General features: G+C 54.8%; 2 protein-coding genes across 3 annotated transcripts; both read right to left on the bottom strand.

Annotated features, from left to right (window-relative positions):
• Positions 1 to 673: 673 nt before the first annotated feature.
• STK40 (serine/threonine kinase 40) lies at positions 674 to 22,667 on the bottom strand. 2 transcript variants are annotated; one of them, XM_040086367.2, is made up of 12 exons: positions 22,593 to 22,667; positions 16,628 to 16,740; positions 14,639 to 14,758; positions 13,559 to 13,644; positions 13,027 to 13,170; positions 11,642 to 11,869; positions 10,769 to 10,821; positions 7,855 to 7,970; positions 4,126 to 4,270; positions 3,723 to 3,842; positions 3,372 to 3,456; positions 674 to 2,743 (listed from the first exon to the last, which is right to left on the bottom strand). In XM_040086367.2, the coding sequence occupies exons 3-12, from the start codon at positions 14,748 to 14,750 to the stop codon at positions 2,525 to 2,527; spliced, it is 1,308 nt and encodes a 435-aa protein (XP_039942301.1). In that variant the 5' UTR covers positions 14,751 to 14,758; positions 16,628 to 16,740; positions 22,593 to 22,667; the 3' UTR covers positions 674 to 2,524. The 2 variants fall into 2 exon arrangements, with proteins under 2 accessions (XP_039942301.1, XP_039942302.1); XM_040086368.2 differs by lacking the exon at positions 22,593 to 22,667 and adding an exon at positions 19,810 to 19,953 and having other exon boundaries at positions 681 to 2,743.
• A 1,018-nt stretch (positions 22,668 to 23,685) lies between these two features.
• Positions 23,686 to 24,950, bottom strand: LSM10 (LSM10, U7 small nuclear RNA associated). Its single transcript, XM_040086289.2, has 2 exons — positions 24,916 to 24,950; positions 23,686 to 24,259 (listed from the first exon to the last, which is right to left on the bottom strand). Exons 1-2 carry the CDS (start codon positions 24,926 to 24,928, stop codon positions 23,883 to 23,885), a joined length of 390 nt encoding a protein of 129 aa, XP_039942223.1. The 5' UTR covers positions 24,929 to 24,950; the 3' UTR covers positions 23,686 to 23,882.
• Between the last annotated feature and the right edge of the window lie 29 nt (positions 24,951 to 24,979).

Genomic DNA, 24,979 nt, shown 5'->3' with positions numbered 1-24,979 from the left:
GAGCGGGGCGCGGGGCCGGGGCTCGTCCCGCTCCCCCGGGACGCCGCGCTCGGCCCCGCGGTGGAACCGCCCCGGAGAGGGGCCGCAAGCGGCTCCAAGCCTCGTCCCAGCCTTGTCCGGCGCCCATCCGGGCTCGGCTGTGCCCGGCCTAGGCTGGGCTGGCGGCGCCGGACCCGAGGCTCAGCCTCAGCTCGGCTCACGGGTTTGGGGGAGCTGCCGGGGCCGGTGCCGGGGGTGCCGCAGGGCGGCCCTGGCTCAGCCCCACTGCCGCGGCCGGACCTCGGGCACTCGAGGCTCCGCGTGTGTCCCAGCGCTTGTCCCCAGCGGCCACCGCAGGCCGGACGGGGAGGTTCGGGCTCAGCGGCGGACTCAGGGCACGGCGCCGCGGGGCAGCACAGCGCTGGGGTCCCACGGGGCACTCAGGGCCGCAGACCTGAGCCTGGGCTGCCCCCGCCCTCCTGTACATCTCCCAGAGCACATCAGTACCCCCAAATCCCCCATCCCACCCATCCCTCCCACCCCTTCCCTCTGGGGTCGCCGGGCTGTCGTATGAAGTTTTATTGCCGACATGCAGGAGTAGTTCCGATGCAGTACAAAAATAACGTCTTTATACATATTTTTTCCTTTTTTTTTTTTTTTTTTTTTCATTTTTTCCTTACAACAGGCTCTGTCCCGCCATGGCCCTGTGCCCCCTCCATGCCCCCTGCACCACCCCCTTCCAGTTTGCCTTAGCACAAGAGGATTGACCGGTGCTGCCACTGCAGGATCCTGGTGTGATACAGCCTCAGGGAGTCCCAGAATATTGCTTTTTGCTTTAACATTGGGGGGGAAAAAAAAAAACCCAGTAAAAATAAACAGGGAACGAGGCAGGAGAGAACCAGAAGGAGAAATCAGGGCCCTGGTGGGGTGCTCAGGGGATCCCTGCCCTGCTGCTGGTGGCACAGGGGGTGATGGGCCCACGGGACAGACCCACCCATCTTCAAAATAAATAAGGCGAGAGAGTCGGGGCTACTGGCTGGGCTGGGGTGGCGCAGGGAGCTGGTCCGTGTTAGTGTTCACGAGGCACAGGCAGGACGGAATGCCCGGCGTGGCCAGGGAGGTTCAGGCCCAGCCCCCTGTCCCCACAACGCCACTGCTGGGGTGGCCCAGCTTAGACCCCGTCCCCTTCCCCAGCCCGGGGCAAGAAAAGGCAACAACAGCTACCAACATCTGCGGCTGGCTCCCTGCCCACGCCCACTGTGCTGCAGGAGCTGGGCCCAGAGAGCAGCGCAGCCCCAAAAAGCCGCGCAGAGCCCCCAGCTCCAGCCCTCCCTGCTGGCAGGGCTGGCAGGAGGGTGGTGCCGGGGCTGGGAGCAGCCAGGAGCAGGGAAGGAGGCTGCTGAGGAAGGTGCTGCCTTGAGCAGGAGCCCTGGCCAGGGCACTGGGAGCTCTGTGCGAGAACAGTTCATCTGGCAAGACAGGCATCCAGTTCATAAATGAGGCTCAGAAACAATCGTTCCTGTTCTCAGCACAGGCCAAAGCCCTTCCAGTGGCACCAGGATGTCCTTCCCCTGCCTTGGCACGAGGGCAGAGGCACCCCCAGGTTTGGGCTGGGATGGCAAGAAAATCTGGGAACAAATACAGTAGAGACTTCAGCCAGCCCCTCCGATCTCTAGGCGGATTATTTTGGGAAGCTTTTCACATTATAACTCATATATTACATCTGTACCACAACTGAGGGGGGAAACGCTAAATCAGAATTAATGCAACCGTAACTGCACCTGGGATATGCTACTGAAAAATAAGATTAAAATCAAAGATCCTTATAAACTAAAGGAATCAGTGAGAGGTGGGAGAGGGGGCAGGGGCCCTGGCGGGCCGAGTCCTGTGAAACTTCTGAACTGGGGACAGGATCTGACCCCTGCAGGCAGCGCTGCCCCGACGACTCCTCAACTCCTGCCTGAGGCCGTGGCCGGGCTCTCCGGTCACAGCGGTGGCCACAAGGGACTGGCCAGCGTGGCCAGACCAAGGTGGCACGTAAGGACAAAAACAGATTTGATGCAGATGAAGGGAAGTGGGAGGTTTCAAGAAATTCTGCCTTTCGAGAAACCCCGATAAATCCAAGCTTATTCAAACCACACGGAGCGGGCGCCACGGGCCGGCTCCGCGCTGCACGGCCACAGCTCTGTGCCAGCAGCTTCACCCTTGGAAGTCTCCTCCTCTCCCACGGGCTTTGCTCGATCCAGAGAACAGCATGGTTAAAAAGACAAGAGAGGTAGATTACAGTCATGATTAAAAGCAGATTAGTCATCTAGGCTTCGATTTTAAAAAACAGATTCCAGAAGATGCCAAGAGGTTGCTGCTTCCAAAACTAGCTTTTCCAAAAGTCTTCTCCCTCCGGAGCGGGCGTGAGTGTGTGTCCCTGGACAGAGCTCGGGATTGCTACATTATTCCCCGTCGTGGGACACCGGTATTGCTGTAGGCTGGAGCAGGCGAGGTGAGGGCAGACTGCAGGGTGGTGCTCGTGCTCTTGGGGCATGGGAAGCTACTTCCGGAGGTACCTCTGGGCCAGGATGGCCGCGTCCAAAGGGTTCATGGGCTGCGCGTCGTGGCCCAGGCGCCGCACGGGAGGGATGTTCCCGAACTGCCGCTTCTGCAGGAAGCTCTTGGCTTCATGCAAGGTGTTCTTCTCCTCAGCCAAGAGCAGCTGCTGCCTCATGTAGTTCTCGAACTCGTACTGGGAGCACTCCTCCGTCACCTTCACCTGCAGAGATCGACCTGTCAGAGCCACAGCTGGCAGCCCCACGGCTCCTCTGATGGGCCTGAGCTGCCATGGGGTAATGGGTTTTAATGCAGGAAAGGGACCTGCTGCTGGGCACTCAGGCAGGACTCCTGGTGAGCCAGCAGTGTCACCAGGACACAGCTCTGTCCTGACACGGCTCCTCCCAGCACTGTGAGGCTGCAGCTGCCTGACCCCCGTCCCTGCGGCACGGCCGCAGATCCCGCACGGCTGTCCCGGGCCAGCCAGGCCACGGCCGGCGCTCTGAGCATCAAACACGCCGGCAGGAAAAACAGGATGTTTGCTCCCATGGCAGAGCTCACTGGGAGCCAGAGCCAGCCCTGCTGCCTCCTCCCAGCACTCCCAGCTGCGTGTGAGGGAGCGAGCCGCTCTCGTCAGCCCCGGGGCGAGCTCACTTCCTGGCAGCCCAGCCAGCTGGATGTGCCTCTGGGTCCGGCAGCATCGGCCTTTCCTTCCGCTACGCACCGTGAGGGACGCGGCTGCGTGCTCCCCGCCCTCCCCTTCCCAGGCCGGGACACGATGGGTGCCACCGCAGACAGACTGCCACAGCAGCACGGAAAAAGCAGCGCTGTGGAAAAGCAGGAAAACTTACCTCCTGGGGGTTTTCGGGATTCGCCACTTGGTCGTCTATGTCCGGCACCACCTGCAAAGGGCCGCTCAGCGAGGACATGGACTGCCTGGAGGAGAGCACAGCACTGGCATCCAGAGCGTGGCACCGGCTCGCCCGCCCTCACAGCCCCAGGGTGATCCCACATGGCTGCCACAGGCATTTGCACAGGCCTCTCTCCAGCTGTATCCATCAGCACACAGTGGTGTGGACACGCGGGATTTAAAGGCTTCCTGCAGTTCCCAGAGGCTCCTCTGGTGAGGTGAGCCAGCCACAGCCGGAACAACACAGCCTGTGGCCAGAGACAGCGTGTGCTGCCTCTCCCCTTGCACATACCAGGACGCTATGATGGAGCTGAGGGAATCCAGCACTTCAGAAGCCGTCAGGCGCTGCTGCGGGTCCAGGACCAGCAGTTTCCGGATCAAGCACACAGTGTTCTCTGAGACCCGGCCATCCCTGGCAGAGACAACGCGTGGTGAGCCTGGGGTGGGCACGGTGGCGGCAGGATGGACACGCTGGGAGCACGGGCCAGGAGCTCCAGGAGCCGCTCCGAGCCTGCCTCACCTTCCCACAAGCTGCCCCAGCCCTGCTCCCGCTTCCCGGTGCCTACTGCACAACAGCGTGTTGTCAGTACTGCTGTGACCCCTGGGGTGCTGAGGGGAGCCCCTCCAGCTCCAGCTGGCCCAGTAAGGCCCAGTAAGCCCCCCGTGGCCAGGCAGGAAGGGCAGGCTGTACTCACTCAGGGATGGTGTACTCGGCAGCCTTGATTTTGCGGAAGAGCTCCTGAGGTATGCTGTCGTAGAAGGGGAACTGGCCGTAGAGCATGGTGAAGAGCACCACCCCCAAAGCCCACATGTCGCTGGGCTTCCCACGGTACGGCCGGCCTGCGGGGAGAGGGCACACAGAGCCTGGAAATGCTGCAAAGCACAGCCCTGGCAAAGCCCCTCACCTCCCACAGCGGAGGTGCTGAGTTACCCCCACACGGGACCCCTTTTTCTAAGCATTAATCAAAACAATTAAGGCTCCCCATAACGTGACACCAAAACTCTTTCCAAGCCGCGTTCTCTGCAGATTGTCCATCTCCACACGAGTGTCCTCCTGTTCCCTGTGGAGCAGGAATATCCCTGCTGTGAACCAAGGGCATCAGGCAGCTGGAACTGCTGCGCTGGAGCTCCCAGGTCAGCATCCCTCACACAGAGCCACACAGCTTGCAAGTCTGGGTCAAGGGAAAGGGAATTCGAGGACCAGGGAGCACAGGGCAGGAGGAGGCAGGAAAGAAGCCCGGGAAGGATAAGGCTGAGCCCATGGAGAAGGATCTCTGACTGGATCTAGCACACAGGCACTGCAGCCAGATGTAAAGCCACGGAGGGTGCAGGAAGGTGCTTTCCTGCACAAAAACATTTAGACAAAGACACCAGACAAACCCTAACCCAAGGCTGCTGCAGCCCCAGGATTCACCCGATGGAAATGCTGCTCCTAAGCCCCTTTGGTGACAATAATCAACACTCGGCAGCATGGACAGGGTCACAAAATTGAACCCAGTGCTACAGCACAGCACAGGACTCAGGGAGAGACTTCCTCTGACTCACACAGTGAGTCACTGCTGCAGCATTTGGTATTTGTACTAATTATTCTTTGCTTTACATGCTCAGAAAAAGGCACCTCTCCCTCCTCCTCCAACTTTTCCTGCTGTGACATTTCAGCAGCCATCCCTCAGCAGAGACAGCTTCTCCTGGAGACCCACAACAATGATTAATTCCCCAGGCGTTCCAGCTTCCCCCTGCACAGGAGCATACAGAGGGATGAGCCAAGCCTGAGGGTGGTGGTGACGCCTGGAATATCCTCAAGTAACTTCCCCCCGATACCTGGAGGGGAACTGCAGACTGAGCAACTTTGAAAGAGCGTTTTGGAGAGCACAGGATGGGCCCCACAGCAGACACCAGAGCTGGGTGCAGCACAACGGCAGCGAGAGGCTCACTGGGCAGAGCAGGGTGAGTCCTGAGCTCAGGCTGTGCCTTGCAGGGTCTCAAGCAGCCTCAGGTGTCAAAGATCAGCCAAGACAGCCCAATCAGTGCCCTGTGGACAGTTACACCACAGGAGAGCCCTTAGGAGAAACATGAGAGGGTAGCTGGAGGCCTGGATAGATCAGCACCCCAGAGGAGAAAGGAGCAGCTCCTCGTTGCCTCCTTCAGCCACCTGAGCCACAGCTGCTCCAAGCTCCTGCAGAGCAGTTGGCTTCTATCATCCATCTGGTCACAAGGCCCTCAGGATATCCTGCAGAACAGGAAAGGCTTGCAAAAACCCCAGGATCCACCTCCTCGCCTGCCTCTGCTCCCTTCCTGGCCGGGAGGGAAGCGCCTCAAACCTGCCTGGCAGATCACGATGGAAGATCGGCTGCATTTACTGCTGCTGCCTGCAAACCTGACAAAAAACCTCCTGAGGGGAGTCCACTGGGGCTGGATCTTCCAGGACTGGCTCCCCCTGAGGGCATTTCTGCAGTACAGTTGCTTGGGATACCAGGAACAAGTAACTCGTGTGTTAATGCCCGATATCTGGGTCTACAAGAGGGAGAGGCTTTGTATGCACAGTCCCACCTGTAAATGCACCTTTCAACACTAATCTGGCTCATCTGCATGAGAAGAAAAAGCCCTAAAATGATGCCTGGGTCACTACACTGACAACCAGGAGCACCCCTGCCTGCTCCAAGGCTGGTACAGGAGCACAGAATCACAGAATCACTGGGCTGGAAGAGACCTCCAAGGTCATCGAGTCCAACCCAGCCCTGACACCTGCACTAAACCACGGCACCCAGTGCCACATCCCATCTTCCTTTAAACACATCCAGGGATGGTGACTGCACCACAGCCCCAGGCAGACCATTCCAATATTTTATCACCCTTTCTGTAAAAACTTCTTCCTAATACCCAACCTGTATTTCCCTTGGTGCAGCTCAAGGTGCTCTGGTTCTGTCAGTGCTGCCTGGAGAAAGAGCCCAACCCCAGCTGTCACAGCCACCTCTCAGGGAGCTGTGGAGAGGGATGAGGTCACACCTGAGCCTCCTTCTCTCCAGGCTACACAACCCCAGCTCCCTCAGCCGCTCCTCACAGGGTTTGTGTTCCAAGCCCCTCACCAGACTCGTTCCCTCCTCTGGACGTGCTCAAGGGTCTCAATGTCCATCCTAAACTGAGGGGACAGAGCTGGACACAGCACTCGAGGTGCAGCCTCACCAGTGCCGAGCACAGGGGCAGAATGACCCCCCTGCTCCTGCTGGCCACACCATTCCTGGGCCCGGCCATGCAGCCAGTTCCTAGCCCAGCACAGAGTGCTCCTGCCCAAGCCCGGGCTGCCAGCTTATCCAGGGAGACAGTGTCAAAGGCCTTGCTGAGATGCAAATACACAACATCCACAGCCCTTCCTGCATCCACCAGGCGGGCACCTGGTCATACAAGGAGACCAGGCTGGTCAAACACAACCTCCCCTCGGGCTGGCTCTGAGACCCTGGCCATCCTGCAGGTGCTGCGTGATGACACCCAGTATAAACTGCTCCATGACCTCGGCGGGTGCTGAGGTCAGGCTGACTGGCCCAGAATTAGCAGGGTCCTCCTCCCCACCCTTCTGTGAATGGGTGTCACACTGGCCAGCCTCCAGTCATCTGGAACCTCACCAGTGAGCCAGGACTGATGGTAAATGACGGAAAGCTCATCTGCCAGCTCCCTCATCACCCTGGGATGGATCCCATCTGGGCCCAGAGATTTATGAACAGAGCAAAGATGAGAGCTCATGGAGAAAAACCTCCTGAAGCAACTGGACAGAAAGCACAGCTGTTCCTGATGGCCCCATGCACTGGGAACAGTTAAAGGCAAGGAGGACACCAGGGAAAGCTGCTCTGTGCTAGAGCCAGACTCTGCTCAAAGCCTCTGCTGGAGACAAGGCACAGGCCAGGCTGCTGGAGGGGAAATCCAGCCCAGACTGCTCTGGCCTGCCATCGTCATTCCTTTAATTTTAAGTCACTCCTCTCTGTTGGTCCAGAAGCTACCCAGAGGGTCACTGATTCCCTCCTGGAAGTGAGCAGCAGCTGGAGGAACTGATGCTTAGTGCACAGCTGGAATACACTGACATCCCGGTGGCATCTGGACTGGCTGTCCCTCAGGCCCAGGGTTTTACCTGCAGCTTAAGGGAGGCCTCAGGAACTGAATTCTGACACTGGAACCAGAACATGTTGTCTGCAGTCAGACTCATTTGGGAACAGCCAGATTTGAATTAGCTTTGAAGTTCAGACAAGCCTTAAGATAAAAGGTCAGGCTTGCTCCTTCCCTCCAACTTTCCCAGCTGGAAAACCAGACCAAGTCTCCTAACTGGAGTTTAACTAAGAGGCTCCCATGAAGGTACCTATGGGAACAGAACTGGTGGTTTTATTTATTGTCAGGAGGCGCAAATGAGTGAAATGAGTGTGGAGGGGAATTCCTACCGCTGAGCACGTCTGGGCTGATGTAGGCAGGGCTCCCACGCTGGTCCTTCAGCAGGTCATCCTCGCTCACCAGGTGCTTCCCCAGGCAGAAGTTGGTGATGGTGATCCGGTGAGTCCTGGGGAGAAGCACAGGGTGTCAGGGAACGCAGGCCACGCAGAACAGACAGCAAGCTGACTCCACAACAGGGACTGTGCCTGTGGGGCTTTCTGGGGAGCTTGAAGTGCTGGGAGAAGACACACAGAGCTGTAAAATTAACTTCATCCATACCTGCCAGCAAGGCACTCACAGGGGCAGTACAAGGGTCTGCGACAGCTGTGACAGTGTCTGGGTGGCCTGTGTCAGCGTGGCTGTAAGCACAGGGTGTACCTGGCTCACCCTGCAGCCTTGGATAATCTCCCAGGAGCATCCCAGCCTGCAGCAGCAGAGCTGCAGGATGTGCCCCAGGTCCTGCCTGATCACTGGAGGCCATGAGTGGTTATAAAACTGAGATTTATTTTTGCTCCCGATTCTGCCCTGCGCTTCCCAGCTGCCTTCTTCTCCACACAGCATCTTCTGGGAGCAAAGGGAAAACCCTGTGGAAGCTGCCCCGTGCCCGGCCCCTGAGCACCGAGTGTTGTTTACAGACACCAGAGGAGCTGCAGGAGTTGTGATCAGACCCAGCAGCACCACGTCTGTGTCACTCAAGAGTCCCACACAGGAGCCTGCTGGCAGTTCCACCTGATCCACAGGACTGCTCTCCACACACAGGAGTGCTCAACACAAAGCCTGATCAACACACAAAAACCTCACACAGAAAAGGGAGAGCTGCAGGCACACAAAATTTCTTTATTAGTTCACCCCTACTTCCCTATGGTACTGCCAGCTCCCATTAATGATTTTTTCCAGTGAAAGTGAGCTAATTACAAAACGATTGTTCCATTAATCCTCCCTGTCATTCAGATAATTTGGATTTTAACTTATAATGTAAAGGTGTGAGTACAAAAACACTGTCTGGAAGATTTCTTGAAAAGTATTTCACAACTAGAGCATGAGAGAATGGATTAAGTCAGTCACAATAACCAGGAAACATTTCCAGCCAGTCTCACAGACAAATGAAACAGAACCAAGTGTGGGTTGGCCACGGAGAGCTGGTTATTAAAACAGACAGACTTGTGTTTAAGAAGTGTTAGCTCCAACTGTCAGGAGGCTTCCCTGGCTGAATAACAAGCGGCAGGATTTGTTAAGGATTTAAAAGACTAAGCATTCTACAGGACATTAAAATGTTCAGGGTTGCTTGGTTCTATTTAGTCCCTGAAATTTGATCTAATCTGTAATCACCCAACTCTTCCTGCAGTGGCTAATGGGGAAACCCGAGAGGCTTTAATGTGTGTGGGGAAGGAGGTGTGAGGAAACCCCAGGTGGGATGTGCCTGCCAGGCCCTTGCAGTGCCACACTGTCACCTTCATTCCCTGCCGTGAGAAGGGAACCTGGCTCTTTGTGAGCAGAACAAACGGTTCTGCTCAGCCCCACCGGCTGCTCCTCTCCATGGAGATCGCTCTTACGCCTCTCCCACCCTTCCCCGTGACTCACAGGCTGCAGCTTTCCCTCACCAACGCTGAGAAAAAAGCAAAAAGCAGAGATGTAACACAAAGAGTGACTCTGGCAAGTGTGTTCAAAGCTTCAAATGCCTCCCCCTGCTAGTGGGGCCCTGGGTGTAGCCCCATCGGTGGGGTGCTCCCCTGCGCTCAGTGCCCAAGAAAAGAAGGGAAGTTCTGCATGGATCCTTTAAAGCACCAGCCTTTGTCTGCCTCTTCCAGCAAGGAGGAGAATCAAAGCAGCAAGCAGAAGAGATTTATCTTACAGCAGCTCTACAGAAACAACTTGAAACAACTTAGAGGTGGCCCTGAGAAGCAGCAGCTGCTGCGTGTGTGTGTGTGGGGGGGAGAACCAAGAAGTTCAAGCTCTGTAGATAAAACCCGTTTTCTTTCAGTGCTAGGGAGGAGAAAGCAGCAAGCTGTGAGCCCAGCAAACCTGCAAGCTTTGTAGACTCAAAGCCTGCAGAACTCCAGCCTTCCTGCTTTTTATTCATTCCACAGAAAACCCAGACAGTGTGAAAAGGACGAATTCCACTCATTCTTCAAGTTAGTGCAAAATATTTAGTCAGTAATGTAATCCTGGAGGAGAGAGCAGTTCCTCTGAGCTGAACCAGGCTGGCAGCTAAAGAACACAGAGCCCAGGGCACTGAGCAGCTCCAGAGAGCCACCAAGCAGAGCCAGGCCACCACCCCCGAGCTCCTGCTGAGCTCCTGCCCCTCTCTGGGCTGGTCCCTCCAGGTCTGCAGCAGCATCCAGCACTTGCCAGGCTCCAGAGGCTCGTGTCAAACCAGCAGTGGAACAAGGGAGCCATTTCATACACAAATACACACTGGACAGAAGTGCTTTTGTTTAGATTAAGTCAATATTTCACTGCTAGCAAAAACACAGCAGTGCAGCAGTCAGATCTAACACTGCTGTGATTGTAGGACAGCCAGCAGGGCTGGGAATGCCTTTAGCATGAGGGAGGGTGAATGATGGGAACAGAACCAACCACCACGTTTTTTTTGGTTCTTTTTAATATATATAAAATCAGTACTTCTCTTGCAGGTTACTAAATTACTATGAAATTCAGTTTTCAGCAGTTAGAATCCAAAAAGAAGTCTGGACAAGGGGCCACTAAGCTGGGTGGGAAAAGTGAACTGCCTAGTTGGGGCTAAATTAGTTTTTGGAGATTAATTTATATAACTTTGAGCTATTTTGTGTAGCCTGCTTTCCTTTTCCTCACCCTCCTGCACAAGAGCACTCAATAAGTGCTGCCTTTGGCTGTGTTTGTACTGGAAATACGCTTCAAGGAAGAAACAAGACTACTGCCAGGCCAGCAGCCCTCCAGCACACTTACCTTTTGTTTAGCACCATGTTTCCAAGTTTCAAGTCTCTATGCACAATATTTTTCTGTAAAAAAATGCAGGAGTATTGCATGAGCAAAAGCCTATTTGTTTTTGAAGCATAGATTTCATACTTGCACAAGAGCACTAAAAAGAAATCATGGCATCTGCACTCTCTGAAATAACCCAGGTCAAGGTTTCAGGTCAGGTTCCACCCTGAGTACTTTGTGCCCTTCACTTTTGATTGTGATCAGGACAGAAAAAGCAAATTTGCTACTCTGAACACAAAGACGGACTTAGTGTACCTAAGAGACCTGAAACTGAAGTGTCCAGCCTTGGTTAGAGCAATCTGATAAGCATTTCTTTTCAGACCCACGCTGCACTGCCCTGCCAAGGCAGGACACGTGTCCTGTGTCACAGGGGAACGAGTCAAACAGCAGCAGAATCCATTTTTATTACAACAGTTTCTAGTTCATTGATCTCATGACTCGTAGCTCGAGGTTCTGATCTCCAATCAATTCTTACACCGTGATTTACTTTGCTTCGCAAGGAAACAATTTCTGTTTCCTGTGTTTGATCAGGCTCTGCTCTCCTCTTTAACTGCCCCTGTCTGAGGTTTACATACTGTGGTTCACCTGACCTGCCTTCAGCCCAGCTGGCTCCTCTCCAGAGCCCACAAACATCATCCAGAAACGTGAGGAGCAGGGAGGGAAGGGAATGCACGTTAGGGCTTGGGGCATGAGATCTTCTGGAGAACACTGTTAACATCCATGCCCTGTAACCTGCCCACTGCCTGCCCCAGGAAGTTTTGAAGCATCTGCTATTCTAATGTGGGAGAAAACTCTGCCTCCCAGCACTGGAAGGGAGCTCTGTTTCCAAGCCCTCACCTTGTGTAATGCTTCTACCACTCGTACCACGTCATAAAATATCACCACGGTCTCCCGCTCGCTGAGTCTCTTCTCTTTAATGACATAATGCTGCAGATTGATCAGATCTGCTGTTTTGTCACTGAAATCGTGAGCACAGAGACAGTCCAACACCAGGCAAATGCGCTTCTTCATCTTCCTGACCATCCTGTTGGCTTCGAGATCTTCTATGATTTCACAAGCTCGGTCCTGCGGGGAGGCAAACACAGCAGCAACCCCTCAGGGAAGCTCCAGGGCACAGAGCTTGGCAGAATAAATCACTGGATAACTGGGGGGTGATCTCAAAATGAGCAAATGCAATCACAGTGCTTGGTCTTTGTCCCGAGGTGGGATTTCAAATGGATACAGGAGCTCTACTTGAAGAATCACAGAATCCCAGAGTGGTTTGGGTTGGAGGGAACCTTAAGTTTCATCTCATTCCATCCCCTGCATAGGCAGGGACACCTTTCAGTATTCCAGATTGCTCCAAGCCCTGTCCAACCTGGCCTTGAACAGGGATGGGGCAGCCACAGCTTCTCTGGGCAACCTGTGCTGGGATCTCCCATCCTCACTGGGAAGAACTTTTCCGAGGAGGAGGAGGAGGAGTGCAGAAGGCAGAGGAAGTCTCTGCTGTGTGGCTCTGCGTGCACGTCAGCGCTAATGCTCTTTACACACACAGAGACCTTGAGCTGACCCCAGGACAGCTCTGCAGTGGAGCAGCCTCTGGGAACAGAGGGATCCAACACACCATTCACAAGAAGAACAGAAATCTCAAGGCACAATTAGCAGCTCTTCCGTGACAGTAAACAAAACACAGCTGAATTGGACATTTGGCTTATTTAAGATTTAGTACAGATGGTGTCAAGTGAAAAGTGTGTTGGCAAAACGTAACCAGCAAGTCAGGCAATACCAGCACCCCAAGCAGTAATTGCTATCAGCCCCTCACATCAGTGAGCAGCCCTAAAGTCACCAACAGCAACACGAAAACTGACCAGCACAGCGACTGGTTTAACGTGCTGAAACAGTCTCTCGGCTATTTGTCCCCTCTTACAAGTTACAAACAGTACAGAGATCAGAAAGCACAAATTTAATTCTAAAAGGTGCTAATTAATTTGCCAGTGAAATAGCTGTTGTTGTGTTTGAAGGGAGACTGCTGAGTGCCTGTCCCATCTGTGAATGCTCCCACATTTCCCAAAATTCTGCTGTACTCCCCAGAGCTCCTGTTTGAAGCAGCAGTGGTTAACCTCTGAGTGCTGCAACTTGGACACACAAGAGCAGGGTCAGCACGAACTGTACATTAAACAAAAGCAGCTCAATCCATCAGCAATCCCTGGCATTGCCCCAGCCTGGATGGTGACCAAGTGTACCTGGAAGAGCCCGTGATGATGGACCACTCCTTCCTGGTTGTGGAGCAGGGAAAGAAGAGAATACTCCGTGTGCAGCAGCATCTTGCCCTGTCGCTCCTCCTGGGTTTCTATGCCTTTATCACCTCTTTCTTCTAAGGTGAGAATCTTCAGGAAAAGGGGAAACGCCTTTACAGTTCCCAGAGGCACACAGATGCCCCCAAGCCCTCTCTCATTTTTGGCATTCCCACGTGTTTAACAGCTGGTGGAACTGCTCTGATGGTTGTGTCCTTGCCACAGGCCTGTCTGAGCTCAGCACCATCCATGGAGCAGCCTCCCTAACATGGAGAGGTGGCTGTCTGCAAACATCCCAATATGTTTGCAATAATTCCCTCCTGGAGCTGCCCTGTTCAGGTGCAGATCCAAGGGCTCTGGGAGAGCTGCAGCAGCCATGTCCCACTGCGCTGGTTCAGCCCACACCACTCACTCCCTGCCCAAGTACTTCTGCACAAGAGCTGGAGAGCCCTGAAGGTCCGGGAGCCTGCAGTTTGCTTACCTTCAGCTGATAAAAGTCATCTGTCCCGTCCTTTCTTGCCAAACACTGAACAATACTTGGCACAGGGGAGTTACCTAAACGTGGACCTACAGCACAAAGCAGAAACAGACTTGTTTTCCCTCCAGCAGCAGTGACTAACCCGGGTTACATCAGCTGTCACCAGTTATGTTTGCTCGCACCAAGTTCCCTTTTTTTGCATGAGCTTGAGTGCATTTTCACAAATCTAAAGCCAGAAAAAAAAAAAAGGTCTTGAACTCTGAAACCTTTTGGGATAATGTTTCATTTGTTCCCTGGAGAAGCATTTATCAAAGCCCACACATGGCCCAGCTGTTTGCAGAAATCCTAATTTCTGCATGCCTGAACCACACAGCTATTACATTCACAGCAACACCCATGGCAACTGTTACTGCCACACCTGGGAACAGAGCTGCCACCTCTGCAGGGATGGCTCAGGGCTGTCCAAATCAGCCCAGATTTGAAGTTAACATACAGTCTCCACTCCTCACTTTAAATCAGTCAGCTCCAACTGATTTTCCATCGGTTTCCAATGTGAAGTCTATGACTTTTGACAGTTTATATAAGCAGTTCTGAACCAACAGCTATTTGAGCAGCTCTCCAGAGCTGGCAGAGCGGCCTTGCCTTGGTAAATACCACTTTGAGCGACCACTAGTGAATTATTAAATTGCCCCCAGGCTGATGTGACAATACATTCCAGGTCAGCAGGGTCGAACATCTCCCCCCTGCTCTAATCAAAAAACCCTCCAATGAATTTCCTATTTAACAAAGTTTGGGAACAGAGTTAAAAAAATAAAACAAAACCCACCAAAAACACCCAAGGAGGTAAAACCAAGATCTCATACTTCTCTCCCAAGCCCTGCCTGCCTTGCTGCAGTGGCACCCCACATCTCATCCTGGCCGCCCGCAGGAGCTCCCAGGCTGCTGCTCTGCACATCCAGCGAGCTGCACCCTCAGGTCAGACCCTGACTTACACACCTGCTTCCCCTCATTCCACACCGCCTTCTGCTCTCAGTTTTGCCCCCAGCAGCCACCCTGCCAACTGCAGAGCCCATCCCTGCTTACCCAGGATGAAAGGACCTGCTCTCTTGGCGTTATTCCCAGAAATCCCCGCGCACAGAGCCTTTGCTTTAGCCGATGTTTCCCCAGCTCCTCTGTCCGATGCTCGCCGCTTCATCCTTGGCTCTTGAAAGAGAAGAGAGATCACATCTGATCAGCCACAGAGTTATTTTCTCCTGTTAGCCCTGATTTCTACTGGAAGGCTCTCACCTAGGGGTGGCTCTGCCTACTTGTGTGTCTACACACAGCCCTGGCTCCGTGCTGACAGACCAGGGGTGGGCTGCAGGCTCCGAGCAGCTCTCAAGGCATAAATCAGCCTCGTTATTCAGGGCAACGTTTCCTACAACAGTTGTTTGAGAGACATAGTGGGAACAAGTCAAGATAATTAAAGCTTGTTTTACAGCAAAAACAAGTTTGCAAATTAACATATTCCGAAAGCTCTGAAAGAGGATGCCCAAGTTAGCCCTGTGTATGGGTGTCTTCTGCTGCTGCTGCAGCCTTTTGGGGGTTCCTCCACAAAGGATCCACACGAGGCATCGCAGCCACCCACTGAGCCCCCAGAGGCTCCAGTCTCTTCCTCAAACAGCCAAGAATGCAGAAAATTGACCACAAAAATCAGTATCTTTCACCTTTCCCAACAAGGGCATAGAAAACGAGCACAATAGTTATTGTGAAATTCAGTTCAGTTCACAATGTTTTTTCAAAAATGTATTTTTAGCCTTGGAAAAAAAGTCCCCTCTCTCTTTGTGCCTCGTTAGGCTCTGACCTTATTACATCTCACTCTACCTACACCCAGTGCAGCTGGAATTTGGAGTCCAGCACATAAAACCCTGTCACTTGAGCCTCCCATATGCAGGAATCAATGCTGTGTTTAGAACTAACACACTATTAAATGCTCCAATGGACATTCCAGTGAAAGGCAACACTGGTGACAACATGTGTGTTCTCCTGCACTATAGGCAAAAACCCATTTGATCTATTAGATGTGAATCTCACGGTTTGCATCCAGGAATTTATTCAAGGTCCACACATCACCGCTATTCAGCACCAACAACTAAAAACTCAACTACCTCCTCCTTATTCAGGTAGTGCAGAAAGTCTGATTTCCAACGTCCATTTTCTGCTGCTCAGAAATCTGAGAAGAATTCAGCCAAGATCTGAATGGCCAAATAAATTCAAGGTTTATGACTAAAATACTTCCTTCTCTAAAGAAGAGTCTGTTTGCAGTTTAGCTGGAAAAGCACCTCTCAGGTGAGCTGCTGGGTGTGGTGTGAGCTCTCCACATCCACCAGCTCCAGCCAAGGGAAGCTTTGCTCCCAGTACAGCTCCTCTTCATCTCCAGCTTGTGGAAAATGGCTTCAAAGACTTTTGCAAAGTATCTTTAAAAAGTGCTCTCACTTTTTAAAGATACTTTGGGGGTTAGGTGAGGAGAGGAACCAGACACAGCTCCATTTCCTTACTCAAACCCAATCCCAGGAGCTCTTCCCTAAGAGGTTACAACAGACGGGAGGAAATATTTTTTGGGTTGTACATATTTGCTTTAAAGATCCAGGTGTTTCACCACAGAAGAGATTGATAAATCACCTCCCTGCGAGTGAAGTTCACCCTCTGGCAGTCCCACCCTTTCTGTGGACACAGCCTGATCTCACTGCATTGATTCATCCAGCAGCACCTGTCCAGGACCAGCGACAGCCAGGAGATAAAGGGAGGAGTCCTGCAGCAGACTTTGCATCCCAGCACCTCCCCAGAGCAGTGTCACCATCCCAGTGAGCTGAACAGGACACGGTTCTGACCCCCACGTACTCCTTGCTCTGTTCATTCTACATCCCTGACCCGTATGAACTCCTCCTCTTCTTGTACATCACCACCTCTGCTGGAAACGTGTGAGTAACATTTCCACCGGAGAAACCCCCTGCACAGGAAGTCTGAGATAAAGCCATTGTGCAATCCGGGCTTGCTGGTGCAAATGGCGTTACTGTAATCAAAACAACTCACGTCGTTCAGCATCAACTGTATCGTTACTCTTCTTCCAAACTAGGTTTTCCAACGTCTCAGGAGGCAGGAGTCATCACCTTGGAGAAGGCCGGATGGGTAAAAGGTCGAGGACTCTGTAATGTGAAATGAGACACGCTTGATGCTGCAGTTCTGGATTATTCTGATTATGATAACACAGGATGCACTGAACCTTTATAACCGCAAACATCTCTGTTTGTCTGGGCTCGGAAAAGGATTGAAGCTCCTGGTGAGAGGATAAAAGGGCTCTGGAAGTTCAGTCCCTGCACTGCAGGACAAACTCCCATGTCACCCATCTCCAAAGTGATGCAGGACAGACTTTTGGAGCAAGGACAAACACAGGCTCCACTTCAACCCCTGCCATGCTGCACCCAGCATCTCAAACACCTGAATGAGCACCAGGAGACTCCCTGCCACCAACAGCAGCTTTTTATCACTCTAGGAGTTAAGACAGTTCGGGTCAGAGCGGTATCTGATATCACTGTCCCTGGGATGGAGTGTTTTAAACATGGGTTTGTCCTGGTTCCTTGCAGAGATGTAGGAGGCTCTCTCTCAAGGCTGATCCTGCTGATGTTAAAATTACTTTTTTTCTTCTTTTCTGTCTTAAGAACTGTAAAGTCCCAGCTGTTTGTGGACAGATGCATCCCTTCCCTCCAAATCCAAACTGAATCAAACCACCCTCCTCCCTTGTCCTGCCATTGGAACAAAAATGGTTCCTCACACAGACAAAGTTCCAACACAAAATTTAATATTTAATTTTGATGTGACGCAGGGGACGTATCAAACACCTCACTGGAGAAGCCAGTCCAAAGCTTCTCACTGTGCTAGCTATGACTTTAATAGAATTATGAATCAATTATTTGGAGACCTAAATGTAATGCCTTTTAATTATGTAGCTTAAGGAAATTGTTTAATTCCTGAATTAGTGCATGTCCCAGTGCCCTGTGTAACAACAATGGGAAACATGAGATGAGGAAACTGCCCTTTTCATTCCAGAATAAGGAACAAGCAGGTCCTGCAGTCCAGCAGCCACAGCTCAGAGCTGGAGCTGGAAAAGGCACCTTTGGGGCATAAGCAGGATTACTCAGCAGCACAGGAACCACTGCTGGCTCCAGAGAATTTGATCCAGCCCCCAGTGCACTTCTGGGGGGTTTGTCTCACACCAAGTGCACAACACGAGCTCAGCGGTGGTTGCACTTCTTGTGTAGAGGACTGGGAACCCCAAAAGAGCTCGACCCCGCTGCTGTGATGAGCTGATTGTGGTGAATAAGGCACTGGATGAGCTGGGAACCAGCAGCAGGTGACAGAGCCCAAGAGCACCTGCTGGAAGTTCAGGACTGCTGAGAAGAACCTTCAAGGAGCTCACACCATTCCAGGGACCTGCCTCCGGAGCCCCCAGATGGGAGACATCCCACCACCCACTGCGGCAGCATTCCTGCCCAGCATTCCCTCCTGAAGCCAAAAGCTGGAGCAGTGGGGATGAAGCTGGAGAGCTGCTCCACAGATTTTTGTCCCTCTCTGTGCAGCCTTTATGTTCGCAAAAAGGAAGCTAAAAATTGGAATTACATGAGCGGCATCAGGCTGCACCTTTCCCCACCCAAATACCACAGTGGGCAGTATTTACCAGTGATGGTTAATCCAAGGTACCATTTAAGCCTGGCTCATGGGAAGCTGTGTCGGACAAGACCTAAAAAACTCCATGAACAAAACGTTAAATGGGTAAAAGCTGGAGCACAGCCCGGCTTCCCACATGAACACCAGCAGGTCGGTGTCACTGCAAGGAGCAACAATCCCAGTGTTGCCTCACTCCTTCCCGGGCAAACCTGGCCAGGAACAGCTCAGACCCGAGTCATCAGCACTCCCAGGGACAGAGCCCTGGTTCTCATTGGAAAAGCTTCCCTGAGAACAGGCGGAGTTTGGATCAGGCAGGCCTGCAGAGGAGTCACTGGCTGGGGGATTAAAGGGAATGTTTGCAGGGCAGATCCCAAGGAAAGCAGGCTGTTGCATTAAGTGTATGAAATTTGGTCAAAAATGCGTCCCTTGTGTCCCAGATGGTCCTCAGGGATGTTGAAGACCAGGAGTACATCATCCCACCCTGGGAGCAGGGAGAGGAGAGTCACCCATTAAGTGTCTCCAAGGGCTTTTCAGCTTTTCTTCCTCCTCAAAGGGCAAAATTTCTGCCCCTTTCATCCACAGCCCACCCTTATCCTCTTCCTCCCACGTCACACATAGCATGATCTAAGGGGAAAATTGAGCAAGAAAGTCATGTGTGGTAGCATGTATTTCATTAAGCTGATGTGCATTTTAATATTTAAATTATTTAATATTTAATCAAGTGAAAGTTACTTTCTGGACATAGTGTCCTTCAAAGTTTCAGTCACAGGACTTTTGTTTTGTTCTTCAGCGCCAAACCAGGCCCATCCTGTCTGCGCTGTCCCTCGTCCTGCAGCCAACGCAGCCTTCCCGACATCAGCCAGGCACAATTTCATCCCTAAAGATCATGTGGAATGCACAGGGGAAGCCTCAGCCCTTCCCTGGCTCCTTGCTCATCACCTCACATGGGCATGTGGGGAGGAGGAACGGAGGCATCAGGGTGGGCTCCACTCCTCTTCCTCTGCACAGCGTGGGGGAGATTCCCTATGCAGGAATGCTAACACTACTGAAGGCTCTGGGAGTTGAACCGTTCTCTAAGAGAAGTAATAATATATATATCTATATATATATTTATAAAAAAAGCCCATTGGATGACTCAGTCCAGCCTGTGTTCCGCTGCGCTGCCCTTCCGGGAAGGGAAGCCTGCTCCCGAAACGGAGCCCTGACTCACAGGGTTCTTGGAACTGAGCTGAGACTCATTCAACTTCTTCCCTAAGCGAGAAGTTCTCTCAAAACCAGGCACAGAGTTTCTCTGCCCACAGGAGTGGGAAGAATCCTGGGGCACTGGCGCAGCACGAGGGGCTGGGACAACCCTGTGCTGTCAGAAGGCGCCCAGGGAAGTCTGGACTCGCTGAACTCTACAAACCAGGAGACAGAAACACCTCTGGCAGCCTCTGCTGAACCACCCCACTGGAGATCCTCCTTCCTTCAGCGGATCAGCCGAATCCCAGGCACATGGATAAGGCACAGCCAGCCTCTGGGAGCCCCTACGGGAGCCCAGCACACCTTACCTCCACCCACGTGCAGCTGTGGTCAATCTCCAGCTCTTCAGGGACAAAACAGGCTTCCACAGGCCAAGTCACACATCAGGGAAAGCAAATTCCATCCCGGCCGCCCCCCCGGCAGCCAGGGAAACTCTGAAGCACAGGGTTCCAGTGCGTAATTACGGCGCAAGCAACAAGCCAGGCTTTCTTCAAGCCCTTCTGATGCATCAACACATGAGATAGCCAAGGACTCATCTCTGGGAGTTCCCTCTTTGGTTACATAAACACCAACCTCAGCTTAACCCTTTCGTGCTGAAGCACAGGCTGCATCCACCAGGAAAAATCCCCATTCCAGCCCAACGCTCTCACAGCAGGAGCCTGGAAATGCAGCTGCAGCACTTGAGGCTGCAGCGCTGCCCCAGCACACGAGTCCCTGACCCGGTCTGTGCCCACGGTCAGGCCGTGCTCGCCTTCCAAACCCCACCAGCACTGGGGTGGGTTGTGTTAGCAAGTTTTGTTCCTTATTTATTGCTTCTGACGCTATCAATATGCCGTAAGCCCCTGCAGCAGGACCTCTGTGTGTGACCCACACACGTGCTGACACTTCCCAGCGAGGTGTGGCTGCAGTTTCTCACAGCGGTGACTCACCTGGCCCTACCTGGAGACAAAGGTGTTGAAGTTACCTGCACACACTGCCAGGCCTGCGCTGCTGGGGTTTGCAGTATGACAACACACTGACAGGAACTGCACGCTCACGGAAAGATATTAACCAGTATAGTCTATTTCACACAGAAAATGACCGCGGATGCACAGAGCCGACTCTGTCCGACAAGAGCTTCCAGGCAGGAGGGAGACACACATTGTACCAGAGCACCTGGAGCCTCTGCACAGGTAACACCCCCCTGAGCTCAGTGGGCAGCTCAGGCACAATCCCCAGGCTGTGCCTGTTCATAGTCACAGAACAGTTTGGGTTGGGAAGGACCTTAAAGATCCTTCCACCCTCCTGCCATGGGCAAAGAGACTTTTCATTATCCCAGGTTGCTCCAAGCCCCATTCAACTTGGCCTGGAACATTTCCAGGGATGAGGCACCCATTTCTCTGGGTAACCTGTGCCAGGGCCTCCCCACCCTCACAGGGAAGAATTTCTCCCTAATACCCCATCTAACCCTGCCCTCTGTCAGTGTAAAGCCATTCCCCCTTGTCCTGTCACTTGAGGCTCTTGTCATTAGTCTTGGTCCATCTTTCTTGTAGCCCATTCAGGTACTGGAAGAGGCAGTTATGTCACCCTGAAGGCTCTCTCCTTCAGGTTGAACAGCTCCAATTCTCTCAGAGCAGAAGTGCTCCAGCCCTCTGATGAACTTGGTGCCTCCTCTGGACTCTCCCCAACAGGTCGATGTCCTTTCTGTGCTGAATCACAGCCTAAGAGGCTTCCCTTGCCTGTTCCAAGCTCTGTAACATCCTGAGGGTCACAGCCCAGCTGAACTTTGCTTTTAAGGAACACAATTACATGATCAAACCCTCAGCATGGATACCACAGAGAAACAATCAAAAGATGCAGCACGAGCAGCACGAGCCCTGCAGCAAATACATCCTGAATCCTGACTGCTCCCAGCCCAGGGCTCCATGCCAGCAGGTGAGTGCTCCCGTGCTGTCCCTCGGGCCACGCCTCACCTGGGTGCCAGGCACCTCACCTGTGCCCCACTGTGTCTCTGCTGCCTCACAGGAGCTGGCTGTCCTGCAGCACACGGCGAAGGGGTGGTGGCTCAGCCCCACCACATCAGGCAATGCCCTCTGCTCCGACTTCTCCAGCTCCCTCTGGACATGGGATTGCAGCCAGAGACCCTCAGCCAGACACCTGCTCATACCAGCAGATGTTAAGCCCATACATTAAGGCTGTAAACAAGCAAAGAACTGAATCCCCAACAACAGTGCAACACATTCCAGCACAGCCTGGGCAGGAGAGAGCAACTGAAGATGGGCACATGAGGAACCCTGAACCCCAGTGTCAGGGAGTGGAGATGCTGTTCCATGGGGTCCCCTGCAGCAGCGAGACCTTTCACACCCTCAGCACAGCACAGGCAGCAGGGCTCCCAAAGGCACACGACAGGGAGGGACAGCACTCCGGGGGTGGGAGGTCCCCCAGCCCCCTCAGCCCCCTCGGGTGAGCTCCCACGGGAGCGCAGGGCAGGGTCCCTGGCTCCGACACCTGCTGATGTTACTCACCCTCACTCCGAGGCACAGCCCTCACCTACTCACTGCTGAGGCACACGAGGCTCCTCCTCGGCATAGAGGTCCCAAAAGTCTAAATTCAAAGGTTCCTGCCCAGACTGGAGGTAAAACCAGCCCAAATCACGGGCTGTGCCTCCTTCTGCCCCCCGCACCTGTCCCCGCGCTGCTGCCGGGCAGAAAGGGACGAACGAGCGATTTACCAAGGACCCTTTTCAAACCCAGCCTGGAGAGCACCGGCAGCACCGAGCCGAACCGGGAGGCCAAACCCACCAAAGCCGCCGGCACCTGGGGGCTCCCCCGGTCCGGTCCCGTCGAGACCCGGCGGACGATCGGTACTACCGGCGCCTCTCCGCGTAGCGCCCGGCCCGGGCCGGTCCAACGCGGGGCTGCGGCGGCGCCTCCCGGACACGGTGCCCGACCCCTGCCTCGCACAGTGGGACCGGCATGGTGACGGGTGCCGGGGCCGTGTCCCCCACGCTCAGCCCCGAGCCCTGCTTCCCCCCTCACTCACCGACGGCCCCGGTTCCCTCACCCATATCCATGGCCCCGGTTCCCCCCGCTCTCTCTCACCCCTCACTCACCCATGGCCCCGGGCCCGGCCCGGCCCGGCCTCGCTCCGCTCCGGCGGCCGCCTGGCACCGGAAGTGACGCGCCGCCACCGCCCCCCGCCGCCAGCCCGACCCCTGCCGGCCGCCGCCGGGACGGGGAAACGGCGGCGCTGATTGGGCGACGGCGACAGCGCGGGCGGTGATTGGAGGGGAGCGCGGAGAGCCGGACGGCGTTCTGCGGCGGGCTCTGATTGGTTGGAGGGCGCACGGAGAGGGGGGCAAACAGTGGAGGATAATTGGCTGTGGTGCCATGAACCCGTCGCTGATTGGCTCAAGCCGCGGCCAGCAGCCCGGAGGGTTGGCGAACAAGCGGGAGATTCGAACGCGCCGTGATTGGCCAAGGGGCGGAGCCTGTCCTGATGGCCCCGCCCACAGAGCCACACCTACAGGGCCCCGCCCACAGAGCCACACCTACAGAGCCCCGCCCTGCGGCTCGGGGACCCCCGGGCTGGGAAACCTTGGGTTTGGACCCCGCCACTGGACACCTCCGGGCTGGAACCACAGAACCCCCGCTCTCTGAGCCCCGGGCTGGGACCGGCGGGGTTGGAACCCTCCAGGCTGGGCCCCCCGGCCTGCACCCCCAGGGCACAGCGCCCAGCTCCGCTCGCAGAGGCCACACGGCCCTGTGTCCTGTGGGAACACGCTATGGTGGGATGCACGCTTTGGTAGCACCGCAGAGTTTGTGGTGATGGAGAGGCAGGAAGCAGAGGAGCCGGCAGTGCCAGCACTCTCTGTCCTGGGTGAAGAACCTTCCTGCTTTTTGAGGCTTTTTGAGGCAGACGGTGCTGCCCCTCTCCCTGCACATTCACTCCCCCTCATCTTGCTCAACACTTCCAGAATGGTGGCTTAGCTGGATGCTGAACACAGACCAGAACCAGCCGCTGCCCAGCTCAGCACCAGCGGCTCCAGCTCCCAGGGCAGCCACGCTGGTGACAGCAAGTGCTTTGGCAGGACAAGGGCTGAGCCAGGGGAAGTGGGGTGGCAGCTCTGGCCAAGTGTCCTCTGGCCATTGGAGGAGGGACATGAGTAGCTGCCAGTGGAACAGGAAATGAGCAGAGAGACCACAGAGCCTTTAAGTGGTGTTATTCAATACAAAAAAACAGTCTTGCTCCTCTGCAGGCACCCATGGTGGGAACAGCAGAGCCCCAAGTCCCTGGGGGTACATTGTGGGGTGGGATGGCTGGCGTGGAGGGGGCTGGCAGTCCATCAAAAGGCCATGTCCATCCCGAGCCCATCCTGGCTGGTGTGGGCAGCACCACGTCCTCACTTGTGCTTGGCACGAAGGAACTCACTGCGGCCCTTGTCACGTGCCCCGAAGTACCGCACCCTGTGGATGGCCTGCAGCTGCTCCTCGATGGTGGCCTGGATGTCCACCTCGTCGGGGATGTGCACGTAGCGGATGTTCCTGCCGGTCACAAAGAGCTCGTCCAGGTGGGACACGGCGCCCTGCCTGTCCGTGAAGGTCACCTCGGCCAGGCGCACGTTCATGAAGGCGTCCACGCTGGTGACGCGCCCCGCGGCCGCGCTCTCGTCGCGCAGCTCCACGGTGGTGACGCGGCCGCGCAGGCCCTGCAGCAGGATCACCAGGCTGTTCTCGGCGATGGTGCGCTCCTTCAGCGAGTGGCTCACCTCCATGGCGGCTGCGGCGGGACACCCACCCGCTGTGCCTCACACGGACCAGTCCCTGCCCGTGGGCCAACCCCTGCACGTTCTCCTGCCCAGGGATGAACCCCTGCATACACCAGCACGTGGATGAACTCCTGCACACACACCTGCACACAGACCAGCCCCTGCACACACACCTGCACGTGGATGAACTCCTGCACACACACCTGCACACAGACCAGCCCCTACACACACACCTGCACACAGACCAGCCCCTGCACACACCTGCACATGGAGGAACCCCTGCACACAGACCAGCTCCTGCACACTTGTACCAAACCTCAAACGCTCACCTGCACACACACACACGGCCCCTTGCACTCTCACCTGCGCGCGTATCGCCGGTCACACACCCACCCGCACACACACGACCCCTTTCACACTTACCTGCGCATTCATCTGCACTCACACCATTCCTTGTGCTCCCCTACACGCTCCCCCCGCCCCTCTCCCCAGTCATTCCCGCCCTCCTCGCCCACCCACCCCACACACCTGCCCCCCCCACCGCACGCTGGGGTTATTTCGTGTCTCCCTCCCACCCTCCCTGCCCACAGCGCCCCTCCACAGTCGCTGTCCCTCCCCCGGATCCCCCCATTGTCCCCGTTCCCTCTACGGGCCCCCCCGCACTCACGCGTCGCCTCCATCCCGCGCTCCGGCCCGGGCCGCCCCGCCCCTGGCGCACGCGCGGCCCCGCC

Source organism: Hirundo rustica, chromosome 25 (genome assembly GCF_015227805.2).
Source record: "Hirundo rustica isolate bHirRus1 chromosome 25, bHirRus1.pri.v3, whole genome shotgun sequence".
Taxonomy (NCBI): domain Eukaryota; kingdom Metazoa; phylum Chordata; class Aves; order Passeriformes; family Hirundinidae; genus Hirundo; species Hirundo rustica.
The sequence above is the reverse complement of the archived record's forward strand: the minus strand, read 5'-3'. Positions and strand labels throughout refer to the sequence as shown.